Source organism: Periplaneta americana, chromosome 10 (assembly GCF_040183065.1).
Source record: "Periplaneta americana isolate PAMFEO1 chromosome 10, P.americana_PAMFEO1_priV1, whole genome shotgun sequence".
Lineage (NCBI taxonomy): Eukaryota > Metazoa > Arthropoda > Insecta > Blattodea > Blattidae > Periplaneta > Periplaneta americana.
The window spans coordinates 16,449-30,817 of record NC_091126.1 but is presented as its reverse complement, the minus strand read 5'-3'; the positions used below and the strand labels follow the sequence as shown (position 1 = coordinate 30,817).

Here is a 14,369-nt window from a genome sequence, read left to right as displayed (position 1 = left end):
CAACATATCCAATATATATCTTATGAATAAAGGTAAATCCTTTGGAAATTGAATGCTGGACTGTTATACAATATTGTAATACAAGAATTTCGTAACCTATGGAGAGGTGGCAGATACAGAAATGTAAATATTGTAGTTCGGCAAACTGGTGGGAGTTACTATTAAAACCAAGAATTAAAACTCTATTTAGAAAACATTCTTATCTGCATTGGCAAGATGACGAGAAGAAAATGCATTTCTATTTTAGATGTTTTTATATTACAAAATGAAAATGAAGCATCATGAGAGATTCGACAAAATACAAGTTCACTTAAAACAAAAATGCTGAATATAGAGAGACATAGCATAGAGAATGTTGCAGTATGGAGTTGAATGCAGCAGAAAAAAAATTAATTTCTTCCACCTTATGAAGAGCCAGCAGGTATTATAGTGTGAGTAAATTAATACAAGACTATTATACAGAATCATTCCAAGAGTAATATCACCTTCCCCAATTTCATGTTCAACTTGCAACCTGTGATTCAGAACGAAGTTTATCAAGCCACACAGCAGAGAAAATGCTCGAAGACTCCAGCAAATGACTTTATCCCGCATTAATTTTATTCATATTATTCAGACATAATTGGAGATGACCTCACGAGAATTTTAGCTGGGTGAATCCAGAAATGTATCTGGAGTGTTAGTTGGGAGACCGGAGGGAAAAAGACCTTTGGGGAGGCCGAGAAGTAGATGGGAGGATAATATTAAAATGGATTTGAGGGAGGTGGGATATGATAGAGACTGGATTAATCTTGCAGAGGATAGGGACCGATGGTGGGCTTATGTGAAGGCAGCAATGAAACTGCAGGTTCCTTAAAAGCCATTTGTAAGTAAGTATTATTATTATTATTATTATTATTATTATTATTAGAGGAGTTTTTTCGCTGTCAACATCACTTGGTTTATTAGAAGTAATCAGTTGCACGAGTATAATAAGCCTGCTTAGTGACACAATATTCATGAAGTTATTGGTGCCCAATATTAGGATCTTGGTAAAAGAATCTAGTTCTCAGTCTCCGACCAAAACGATTTCTAGATTTACTTCTGTAATGTGAATTATCTTCTAACAATTTGATATCATTTGATAATTTGTACACATATTGAACATGTTTATTATTGTTGACGAGGAGATGATATTCTGACCTCTGTGTTGTTATGTATTACTCTGTGTAATTTAACTCCAATCAGAAATAGTAATTAAATTGCTGATCAAACAAATAAAAGGACACTTTTTGTAGAGTTGTGAAATAATTAATAATAAAATTATTAAAGAAAGATAAGACCTTTGTGTCCATATTTAATGGTTTCCAGTGTTTTATATATGATAAATGTCTATAGTTAACAAGAATTTTTAGCATGATTTCAATAATACACTTAATGTAACAATCTTCTCCATTTTGGTGACTGGACATTTTTCTCCCTGGGAATATTCTCTATGACGAAGTTCCCAGGAATTTACCCATCTCTAATCAAAATCAGCTGACAAGCTACATATAATTTCTCGTTGCCTTTGAGACATGAAAAAACCCTTATCAGCATGCAATAATAAAATTATTTGAAATATAATAAAAGGTAACCCATATAACGTGTCTTACATATGTTTCTTCCTTTGCCTTTTCTCACTAGGTTACCTTGATGTAAAGTCAGCTCAAAGAAGATATAAAAACTTCAAAATTTCTAGTAGCCTAATATATGATAGAGAATTAACAACCCTGAAATTGGAAAATTTACTTACGAAGATTCTTGAGGAACTATAGGTGATTGTGTTCGTATTTTTCGAGGTATTACGGTAACTTTAATATCATTGACTGGAAAATCCAATACGTGGTGTAGTGGATCTCGATCCAATAACAGTTGATGTTGCTGAATGAAGTCTTCATAATCCAATGGATCTACAGTATCACAAAGTGACACCTAAACAACAAAACAGAGCACAATTTGAGACTTTGATGGTGTTCACAAAGATTCGAGATTTTTAGATTTCACACACCAGCTCCATCATCAGGAGACCTAAATGTTGGATCCTTTATCAACAGTTACTATCCAGTCCTAATGATGGAACTTCGAAACAATAGATGTTTCTATCTCTATTACAGGGCGCAAATAACCCAAATTCTCGCACCAACAAAATGCAGTATTTCATACAAATAAATTTTGACATTGATGACATTTAAGCAATATGTGTATTTCATATATTATTCCTCCAATATTGTCAAATATTTTCTTCTGCTTACCAAAGAGGAAAATCCAGATATACTACTGCCACTCTTTGTAATATCTCTCGAATATGACGACGATGCAATTTGCTTCCGAACATCTGCAGCATGCTGCCTGAAAAAGAAATGGTTTATTAACTTACTATCCATTTATACAATTTTTACCTACTAAAAGACATGCTACTGGAGCTAAATGATAGCTGTGAACACTATTGCGATGAAGATAAATGTAAACAAGACGAAGACTACTGTTATCAGAAGAAAAAGTAACAGAGGTAAACGTGCACATTCGAAATGAGGCTGTGGAACAAGATGACAGCTTTAAATACTTAGGTGTACTATACACAGTAACATTAAAAAGTCAAAAGCATAGCAATCAGAAAGAAACTTTCAATAGGAAAAGGAGCATTTTCTGTAGACCTTCAGAAAAAGAATTAAGGAAGACATTATTGAAATGCTTTGTGTGGAATGACACTGTATAAAACAGAAACATAGACATTACGACGAAGTAAACAGAAATGACTAACAACTCTAATCATTTAAAATGTGGATATGGAGAAGAATGAAGCGTCTGAAATGGACAAACAGAATAAGTAATGAAGCTGTGCTAGAAAGAGTGGGTGAAGAAAGACTAATGCTGAAACTCATCAGGAAGAGAAAAAGAAATTGGTTACGACAGGTAACTGGCTAAGAAGAAACTGATTACTGAAGGATGCACTGGAAGGAAAGGTGGACGGGAGAAAAGATAGAGGCTAGAAGAACATATCAGATGACAGGCAACATTAAGCTTAATGGATTGTATGCAGAAACGAAGAGGAAGGCAAATAGAATGAAGATTGTAGAAAGCTGGGTTTGCAGTGCAGGACCTGTCCTTGGACAGAAAATTATGAATGAATATCCACATATAACAGCAAACCACTGCTACTACTTAAGATACTGAGAAACAACCAAGAAAATTCTTCTAAGACATTTTGAGCATTTATTATTTCTTTTGATCTGTTTTTTTTTAAGTGAAATCCACTTTAATGAAGAGAAAAAAAAAGTGACTTTACATATTACAACTTATCACATGGTTGCCCTAGTGTATATTTTAGGCCTATTAGTATACCATGCATGCTATTTCTTACATGTTAAAAAAGCTAAATATTCTGACATGAGGCCTACATACAAAGCACATTTTCAATTAGATTCACGGAATAGGCATGAAAATTGTATATTTGTAGAAAAATCACGAATCATTTATTTTTTGGAGTATTTTCGAATTGTGGTAGTTTTGCAATGACGCAGCAATGAGTAGAATGCTCTTTTGTTCAAAGCTGTTTTGAAAACTATATCATTAGCTATGTCTCTTAATGAACACAATCCCACTTGGGCTGTTAGAATACGAGACTAATTGCTACCTGGAAGCATAAAACCTTTTTAAAGAAATGTATGAAGATCCAAGTTGGATGCTTTACGCTAACCACATTAGTGTAAGAGCTTCAGCAATTGGGGAGCATGTTTTCAAAAGTCACTTAACACACTAAATTACCCTAAATACCCTAAAGAGCAACAAGTTCTCAAACAATATACAGTACCGATGGTCTAGTTCAAAAGGAAAACAACTCAAAATTTAAAGTTTTGAGAAACCTGAATTTTAAAGCTTCATATTACCAGTCTAGTACATACAGTCACGAAGCTCAATACATAGGGAATATGCATCCAATAACAGTTGAATTTTAGTTGCTAGCCATTAGGATCGCTATTATTGCACAATCTATTTTTCCTAGTACTCTCAGTTGCTAGCTGCTTGGAACACTGTATTGCGAGAAATGCAAAAAATCACCTCAAGCTTCGTGACTGTATGTACTAGACTGTGACGTTACTGTGAAAAATTCAATTAACACACTCTAATTTGAAACTGACAGAGTATATAAAATATCATTAACATAATATCAAAGATCCTTTGATTTTTCATAGCAACATGAAGCTTTAAAATCCATGTTTCTCAAAACTTTAAATTTTAAATTGTTTTCCTTTTGAACTGGGCCGTCGATATGGTAAGCTACCAAAGATCACTTCTAATTTTCAGTTTATTTACGGCCACCTGAAACAATCAGCTGCTCGCTACACGCTAATGTTGAACAAAATAAAGCACAAATACCCACCGGCAATGAGTAGTTTTCAATTGCTGCATACATTCTCATTTTAGTGGAAAAAGGCATCCACAATTGAATGTGTTTCATTCACTCTTGCATGCATTACTTGAATGTGTAAAGTTAAAAGAAAAGTTGAACCATGTAGATGCACCTCAACGAGTGTGTTCAAAGTGAACCCAACACGAAGAAAATCACTAAATTAAAGTGATCAAGTAATGGGTGAAAAATGTTGAAGTTGGTACTTTACATTACATTGTGCTGACTGTAGAATGATACAAGATAGTCAACTTTTAGTTTCGAATAATTTATATATCTAGGCTCAAAAGTTATCAGCCATTCCATGCCAAAGTGGACAAATATCTTAAAACAAAAATCTTCAAAATATACTTATTTTCTGTGTTTATTCCTATTATATTAAAAGTGTTGGTCAGTAAGAAAAGTTTGGAAAATTTATATATATACACGATATATTTTACATTTTTGTGCTTATTTGAATTTGGTAGCATATGTAATCTGTCAATACTTGAAGTGCAGAAAGGTTAAGTTTGTGGGCTGTAGAAATAACAAACAATAGTGTTTCGTTTAAGTAACTGATTAATGTGGAAAACACACTATTAATTTGTTACTCAACAGCATAATTTTTGTGGTCTGCAAAGTAAAAATTTTTATATGAATGACAAGTGAATTAGACCTACACCAGATTGTCCCATCTGTAACAAAAAGGTAATAAAATTTCCTTTACATGTATTATAGTGAACATTAAAAAATTATTTTGAATGTTCAATTAGATCAATCTAATCTTAACATAACTACAAAGGTTAGTTATGCTTGATCCTAACTATAAAATGTGTATTGAATATTAAAATATTAACCCTAACATATTAATGTACACCTTCAGAACAATTATAATTTTTAATATGTAGACCCACATGTTTTCATAAAATGTTTATTTGTCTGTCCACCAAACTATAGCCTTACGTCTCCACTACACCATCTACTGCTCCCTTTCCATCTATCCCAAAGTTAAAACAAGGTGCGTACCTGTCTCATTACAAGACATGTACTGATGTTATCAAGGGGCAGTGCAGAGATAAACAAATACAGAGGTTTCATACAAGAATGATGGAAAAACGTCAGCACCATACCAAATGTCAGCCATTACTTCCGAGTTTCTTCTCATTGTAACTGGGAGAACTATATCAGAGCTCCATTTCCACATTTTACACCAAGTTTGGCACAAAGGGGACAACAGTGAATTGAGAAAGTGATAGTAATTTTGAAGATATTCAGACAGGATCCAAAGTGGCTTACAGTGATGCAGACCTATGTACTGAAGGTGACGAAACTGAGATGCAGAAGATTTCAAAAGATAACATTAAGGGAGTGCAATATCTATTTATGAAGCATGCAGGTCAGAGCAAAAAGTAGACAAAACATAAATATGTGATAGTCAAGGAGTGTCGAATAAGAGAGCATTAATTTCAAAGATATTATTTTCAAAATGGAAACAACAAAATTTGTGGTCAAGTTTTCAGAAATGATAGGGTTACTACAAGAACCTGACTTAAAGCAAGTCGCAGATGGGATTTTCAATAAATTGTCAAAGAAAATTCGTGAACTTTAGACTAATAGTTTTCAGTGTAAATAACTTCGATAGCAAATTTTATAGTGTTAATTCTTAGCTCTAAATATTGTTACCAAAATAGTTCTATTTCATAAACATTTATACATTAATAAAGGAAATTTTAAATTGTGTTAAATTATATGGAGTTATTCCTGTTGTACCTTTTGTTCCATCTATAATGTCCCGTCCACAACATGCCACTCAAACATTAAACATTTATTTTTGCTGTCTAAGAAAAAAAAATGTTAACACTTCTTTACATAGGTATATAAAAAGAAGTTGAAATTTAATATACTGAAAGGACAAATAAAAATTCCTTCAGAGTTCACACAAAAACCTCAACACTAAATACACCAATATTGTGATATCCAAAATAATTTTCCATCTGTAACAACCTTTAAAAGTGAAATAATACACTTAATAACCATAAAATAGTACAACTTTCTAGTGTAATAACTGAACTAATAGCACAGCTTACGCATGTTTAATTAATAAAATATCAATTTCACTTTGATACCTATCATTGTATTATACACTTTCAGAAGTTAAAATTTTATCTCTGAATATCACATCTGTAACGATGGAATGGCTGTTATGTTTTCACAGGGCAGTCATCACTTCTTATACAACAAAATGAAAGTGTAAGTTGTGTAAGGACTACTAAAACGACAACACTATCTCAATTTGTCACTTTGACATATAGGGTACTAGTATCCAATGTCATACATTTAAATACAATAATCAACATCTACAGAATGAGAAAAAGGCACTGAAGTATTAGTAAATGTTATGGTTTATTTAACGACGCTCGCAACTGCAGAGGTTATATCAGCGTCGCCGGATGTGCCGGAATTTTGTCCCGCAGGAGTTCTTTTACATGCTAGTAAATCTACCGAGATGAGCCTGCCGCATTTAAACACACTTATATGTCATCGACCTGGCCCGGATCGAACCCGCAACCTTGGGCATAGAAGGCCAGCGCTATACCAACTCGCCAACCAGGTCGACAAGTATTAGTAAAAAGAAAACTCTAATTTCCTCTTCCTAATATTCATGGAATTAGTCACCATAGTCACAGTATATCACAGTCTTCAACATTGGACTGAGTTTAGAATTTGAATTAATTCTTTCATTAGTGGGCTGCAGAAATGACTCAAGGCAAGTCGAATGTCGAATTTTGTTTGGGATATTTGGCAATGTTGTATGAAGTTCATTCCTGTAAAGTGCAAGTGTAATAAGAGATAGTATTCTTCGAGTTGTATATAGTAATGTAGGCTTCACATGCTCATTTGTAAAAATATCTCATACTGAGAGAAATTTTCTTTCCAAATAAACTGTTTTTTATTGGACATGTTAGAATTTTACTTTCTCTATAGACCAGCGGTCGTCAGCACAGAGCACCCTCAGGCTAGCATCTCTTAACTGCAGATAAGAGACTGCACTATGGTGCACCCGTAGCTTGTGGCAGGTATGCTCTCTACCTCTCTGCCTGCTGCACGATGGGGCATATGATGTTGCACCAAATACCCTTTACCCATTTCAACGAATGCTGACGACCACTGCTATAGACAGTGCTAAGTATAAAATCTACCTGTACAAAATCTTTTTGTTCAGCCCATAATATAAAGAAAGATACAATTTAAATGGAAAGAACTCTGGTATTTTTATTCCAATTACTGTGAAATTATGTGCGACTATTATGTTTCACAACGTAGTTATAATTTGCACTGTCTATGAACGTTCACTTTGAGATACCACTGAAATAACATTATTTTATCACTATTTTCAAATAACATGGGCCTATACAACAATGGTCGTGCTTAGCAGCAGCTTCTTATGATTTATAATAAAAACACACAACGCATATCTTGAAATATAACTGCTCTTTCCTTGCAATAATGGCCGATGAGTTCAAATATTAAATGGATTCCTAGTATCAGGGACTGTAATGCTCTACCTGCTAGATTTACTACCCACAAACGTTTTTTAAAATAGGCTTAAAGTGTCTACTAATATAGGCTACTCTAGTATATGCAAGCTATTAAATTGTATATATATTGTAGTGCAGTAAGCTACAGAGCCAGTTTGTAAGTTTTAGTGAGCGAGTAATGCAGCTTATAATATAGTGATGAAGTATCAATCAAATCATATCCGGAATTAACACTGCCACGGTAGCGAATATTATAGGTTAGAAAGACCAAAGACAGTTTTAATCGCATCAAGTTCTAAACTGATTTAGGCCCTAAACAAATAAGGCAATCTTCCCGAAAGCAGTAAATAATTATAGCCATCTTGCAGTTATTGATTCAAAGGAAATCGTAGCTTTCCCAACTCAACTCACTGACAAATATATCTTAAAATACTAAAAACAGCAGATTTGTCTGCGTTTTTCGAATGCGCATAATGCTTACGAAAAGGCACCTTTCAGTGCCAATAATTTATTTTGTGTGCACAAGATTGGAATTTTGAAGAGAGAAAGGAAGGAACCCGTGCTCTGAAATTTATCCCGATGCGGTGCCCCATTCGTCAATACCTCACCGCACCTAATTAAAATACACCTCGCAGGGCTTTCTCGTAAGCTCCCCTCAGCATAATGAAATTTTCCCCATTAAGCCGTGGTATGTGAGAATGTAAAGTCTTGAGGCCGAGGATTGCGAAAAAGTACGTTTTCTCTCCGGTGTGTAGTGTGGGGAGGATACCAAAGTATTAATTTTAACTCCATTTAAGCCGTGGTATGTGAGAATGTTAGTGGGTTAGTTAAAGTGACGAGGCCGAGAAATATGAAAATTATTTAAGTACGTTTTCTCTCTGGTGTGTAGTGAGGGAAGGATTCCGAAGTTTTATTTGAACTCCATTTGTATTGTATATTTGTCCAAGACAAACATTCGTCTTTTACGGAAACACTTTTCTTCCATTCACTGATTTATAGTACGCTACCTAAGTGGCTAACTTAGGTTACATTTAATAGAGTTAACCTCACTCATCCATGCTCCAATAAGATCTAATATTTCATATATAACATCCATATTACGAAAAAATACAAGCCTGAAAAATTATTATTCATACTCTGAAATAATCTGATTTCACTAACTTTGACAACTTTTGAGCAAATGCCCTTTGCACAGACGCCATTTACCCTCTCTTCTTCTACTACTACTACTACTACTACTACCAGTGTTGCCAACACATAAATTGTATCCCCGTCAGGCTGACACCTGAAAATCCGTCAAAATAAAAAAAAATACCCGCTCATACCTTTATACAAATAAAAAGCAAAATTCAACACAACTAACTTACCAATCTTGATTGAAATAATAATTCATCCACATCACCTGCTCTATTTCTGCAGTTGATGTGTTGGGTTGGTCTGCGTTCCCCCAAAAATTAAGCAATTAAAAATTACAGTATGTAAAAAAGTCAAAAGACGATGTAAATCGTAATTTCCGCCATAAAGTCCGTCACCCGTCAAAGCCATTCTTTTCCCATCCGTGACGTTGAAATTCCGTCAGTTTTGACACCCTGGACAGAGAACTCGCATATGCTCTCTACTCTCATTATAGCTACTCTAAATTATTCAACTCTGTTGAACTTTTTGATAAACTCTCGCGAGAGAAGCAGTGCAAATGACGGCCAAAAACAATGGAGTGTCGAAGAGACGAAGATTGATTGAAGCATATGAATTGGAAAGATGTTTGTGGAATATGTTTAACAATAATTACAAGAATAAGGACCTTGAGAAATCAGGCATTGTCAAAATTAGCTGAGACTGTTGAGACATCTGAATTTGGCTTTTAGTTTTGTTAATTTATTGTAATTTGGCCGTAATTTTAGCAAGGTCCATTGTTTTAGTTGTTAATTTGTGGGTTTTATTCTTGCTTATTTATTTGCTGAAGGAGGTACAGCGAAAGGTTCATAACCTCCAGTAAGTGCGAACTGTAATAATAATAATAATAATAATAATAATATTATTATTATTATTATTATTACTATTATTATTATTATTATTATTATTATTATTATTATTATTATTATTACCATCATCACTATTATGTTATTATGATCACTATTGTTTATTATTATTACCGTAAAGCGGGGTGACTTTGAACGGCGAGGTGACTTTGAACAGTAATTTAGCGCCCTTCTAAATTAAATGCTGTACCCTATTGCGAAAAAACTGAACTAATTTATTGACAACTTAAACAGTTTTTTTTGCCACTCTTCGATAGACACTGCTAGTGAAAGGACGTGTTTTTTGACGCAACTTCTTACGAGCAAGTCATTGAAGAAAACTTAGTGTATTAGAATTATTTTCATTTTGTGTTATGTAGTTCTACTTTTGTGTTTAATATATATATATATATATATATATATATATATATATATATAGAATTAAACTATTAGTGATTATAAAACATAAAACTTGTGTTGGCAGAATATCAGCACAACATCATCACAAGTGGAAATCCGATAGCGGGTTCTCACAACATGGCCAATTCGACTCAACGTGTCAACATGGAACACCAATCTACTACACAATCATCTGATTCTGCCGACTGCACAGCCTCTACACCCGTACGAGTCTACAGACGACCAAAGGAAAACCTGAGCATCATTGAAAGTCAACCAGGAGTATTCACTATCGTGACTGCGAGTAAAACATCGCCAACAACAACAGTAACAAACAGCAACAAAACTGTAAGTACAAATATCACATCAACAGTGACACGACAATAAACAATTCTTCAGCTTCCACTTCAAAGAGAGAACCTAAACAAACGGAAACCACAAAGAAACAAAAATTAAACCAAGAGGGAAACGAACACTGGCAGTCAAATATACACCCAAGTATACCATTAAGTAATTCATTTTCTCCAACTCGAACAAGAAATGGACCAAGAACATACTTATGAACCCATGGATGACAACAATGAGCATTCCACTACCACAGATAATACGACTAAAAGAATTAGAATGCCACCAATAGTTGTAAAAAAATTACCAGATGGAAATTTCTTTGAACAAAACAGGACAATACAAAGTAGGCTGAGTCAACCCATAAAAATTAATTACACATCTGACAGCATAAAATACTACACTTCATGCAGAGCTGACTATGACAAACTCTATAATAGCTTACAAAATGAAAAACTTCAATTCTATTCCCATGAACCAAAAGAAAACAAACTCATACAAGTAGTACTAAAACGACTCCCCGTACCTGTTGAATCAGCTGTTGTAAAGGAAGAATTAGAGAAACTAGGCTACGCAATAGAACATGTGCGACAAAAGACGATGCCATATCATACACCAGACGGATCCACTCAGCGATGCCCAATTCCAATCTGGGTTATAACACTCCCAAACACTGAATTTTCTAGAACCATTTATCAATTACACATCAACAAGCAGTATTGGAAATAATTGGAATTTTTGAGTAATTTAGAAAATGGTAGGAATTTTTCAGAATTTTTGGAATTTCGACAAATTTTTAAATTTTTTTAAAATTTGGAAGAATTTTTAACGTTTTTGAAATTTTTAAAAATTTTTTTTGAATTTTGAAAATTTTGAAATTAAATGAAAATTTTGAAATTTTTGAAAATTCTTGAAAATTTTGAAATTTTTTGGACTTTCGACGATTTTTGAAAATTTTCGAAATTTTGTAAATTTTTCAAAATTTTGAAATTTTTGAACATTTTGAAATTTTTTGGAATTTCGACGATTTTTGAAAATTTTCGAAATTTTGAAAATTTTTGAAAAATTTGAAATTTTTTAGAAAAGTTTGAAAATTTTGGATTTTTTGATAAGTTTTGAAATTTTTTAAAATTGTGAAGTTCTGAAAATTTTTGAAAATTTTGAAATTTTTTTGGAATTTCGACGATGTTAGAAAATTTTTTAAATTTTTTAAAATTTCTGAAAATTTTGGATTGTTTGAAGATTTTTGAAATTTTTGAAAATTTTTTGGAATTTCAACGATTTTTGAAAATTTTTGAAAATTTTTTATAATTTTTGAAAATTTAGAAAATTAAAAAAATTTTGAAAATTTTGAAATTTTTTGGAATTTCGACGATTTTTGGAAATTTTTGATAATTTTGAAATTTTTGAAAATTTTTGAAATTTTTGAAAATTTTGCAATTTTTTTAAATTTTTGAAAATTTGTAATTTTTTTGGAATTGAAAATTTTGACAATTTTTAAAAAATTTAAAGAATTTTGATAATTCTAATAAATTCTTAATCTTCCTTTAATTTTTGAACTTATTGTAGTGCTAGTCGGTAGCGGCAAGCCTGCAGATGCAACCCAGAGGATGCCGCGGCTGACATGTGTAGCCTCGAGCCTATCGGTGCTGCCAGGGGGAGTATGGGAAATAATTGAAATTTTTTAGGAATTTAGAAAATGTTAAAAAATTTTCAGAATTTTTGGAATTTCGACAAATTTAAAATTTTTTTTTAAAATATGGCAGTTTTTTAAAGTTTTTGAAATTTTTGAAAATTTTTGAATATTTTGAAATTTTTGAAGATTTATGAAAATTTTGAAATTTTTGAAAATTTTTGAAAATTTTGAAATTTTTTGGTATTTCTAAGATTTTTGAAAATTTGTTAAAATTTTTGAAAATTTTGAAATTTCATGGAATTTCGACGACTTTTGAAAATTTGTGAAATTTTTAAAAATTTATTGGAAATTTTGGATTTTTTGAAAATTTTTGAAATTTTTGAAAAAGGTTGAAGTTTTTGAAAATTTTTGAAATATTTGAAAACTTTTGAAAATTTTGAAATTTTTTCGAATATAGACGATTTTTTAAAATTTTGACGAATTTTTAAAACTTTTAAAAGATTTTGATAATTCTAACAAATTCTTGAATTTCCTTTACTTTTTGAACTTATTGTAGTGATAGTTGGTAGTGGCGAGCCTGCAGATGCAACCCAGAGGATGCCTTGGCTGACATGTGTAGCCTCGAGCCTATCGGTGCTGCCAGGGGGTGTGTAGGAAATAATTGAGTTTTTAGGTACTTTAGAAAATGTTACGAATTTTAAGAATTTTTGGAATTTCGACAAATTTTTTAAATTTTTGAAAATTTGGAAGATTTTTTAACGTTTTTGAAATTTTTTTAAATTTTTGAAAATTTTGAAAATTTTGAAATTTTTGAAAATTTTTGAAAATTTTGAAATTTTTTGGAATTTTGACGATTTTTGAAAATTTTTGAAATTTTTGAAAACTTAGGATTTTTTGAAAATTTTCAAATTTTTGAAAATTTATAAAAAATTTTGGAAATTTTCGAAACTTTTTTGGAATTTCGACGATTTTTGAAAATTTTTGTAATTTTTGAAATTTTTTAAAATTTTAAAAAATTTAGGATTTTTTGAAAATTTTTGAAATTTTTGAAAATATTGAAATTTTTGAAAATTTATAAAAATTTTTTGAAATTTTTGAATTTTTTTTTTTCGACGATTTTTGAAAATATTTGTGATTTTTGAAATTTTTGAAAATTTTTGAAAATTTTGGCCTTTTTGAAATTTTGGATTTTTTTAAAATTTTGGAAATTTTTGAAAATTTTGAAATTTTTTGGTATTTCGAAGATTTTTGAAAATTTTTGAAAATTTTGAAAATTTTGAAATTTTTGAAAATTTTTGAAAATTTTGAAATTTTTTGGAATTTTGACGATTTTTGAAAATTTTTGAAATTTTTGAAAACTTAGGATTTTTTGAAAATTTTCAAATTTTTGAAAATTTATAAAAAATTTTGGAAATTTTTGAAATTTTTTGGAATTTCGACGATTTTTGAAAATTTTTGTAATTTTTGAAATCTTTTAAAATTTTTAAAAATTTAGGATATTTTGAAAATTATTCAAATTTTTGAAAATTTATAAAAAAATTTTGAAATTTTTGAATTTTTTTTTTCGACGATTTTTGAAAATTTTTGTGATTTTTGAAATTTTTGAAAATTTTTGAAAATTTTGGACTTTTTGAAATTTTGGATTTTTTTAAAATTTTGGAAATTTTTGAAAATTTTGAAATTTTTGATAGTTTAAAAAATTTTTGAAAATTTTGAAATTTTTGGAATTTCGGTGATTGTTGAAAATTTTTGAAATTTTTGAAAATTTTGGGAAATTTTGGATTTTTGGAAAATTCTTGAAATTTTTGAAAATGTTGAAGTTTTTGAAAATTTTTGAAAACTTGTGAAAATTTTGAAATTTTTTCGAATTTCGACGATTTTTGAAAATTTTGACGAATTTTTAAAAATTTAAAAAATTCTGATAATTCTAACAAATTCTTAAATTTCCTTTAATTTTTGAACTTATTGTAGTGCTAGTTGGTGGCGGCGAGCCTGCATATGCAACCCAGAGGATGCCGTGGCTG

At 31.1% G+C, this 14,369-nt stretch overlaps 1 protein-coding gene across 4 annotated transcripts in view; it reads right to left on the bottom strand.

Moving 5' to 3' along the window:
- Positions 1-9,194, bottom strand: part of Zir (dedicator of cytokinesis) — a 302,289-nt gene extending 293,095 nt beyond the window's left edge. For all 4 annotated transcript variants that reach the window (XM_069836641.1, XM_069836643.1, XM_069836642.1 and 1 more), the window contains exons 1-3: positions 9,109-9,194; positions 2,274-2,370; positions 1,775-1,953 (exon numbers count right to left, since the gene is read on the bottom strand). In XM_069836641.1, the coding sequence (XP_069692742.1) occupies positions 1,775-1,953; positions 2,274-2,370; positions 9,109-9,149 (317 nt within the window). In that variant the 5' untranslated portion in view covers positions 9,150-9,194. The remainder of the gene's footprint in view (positions 1-1,774; positions 1,954-2,273; positions 2,371-9,108) is intronic.
- Positions 9,195-14,369: the final 5,175 nt, after the last annotated feature.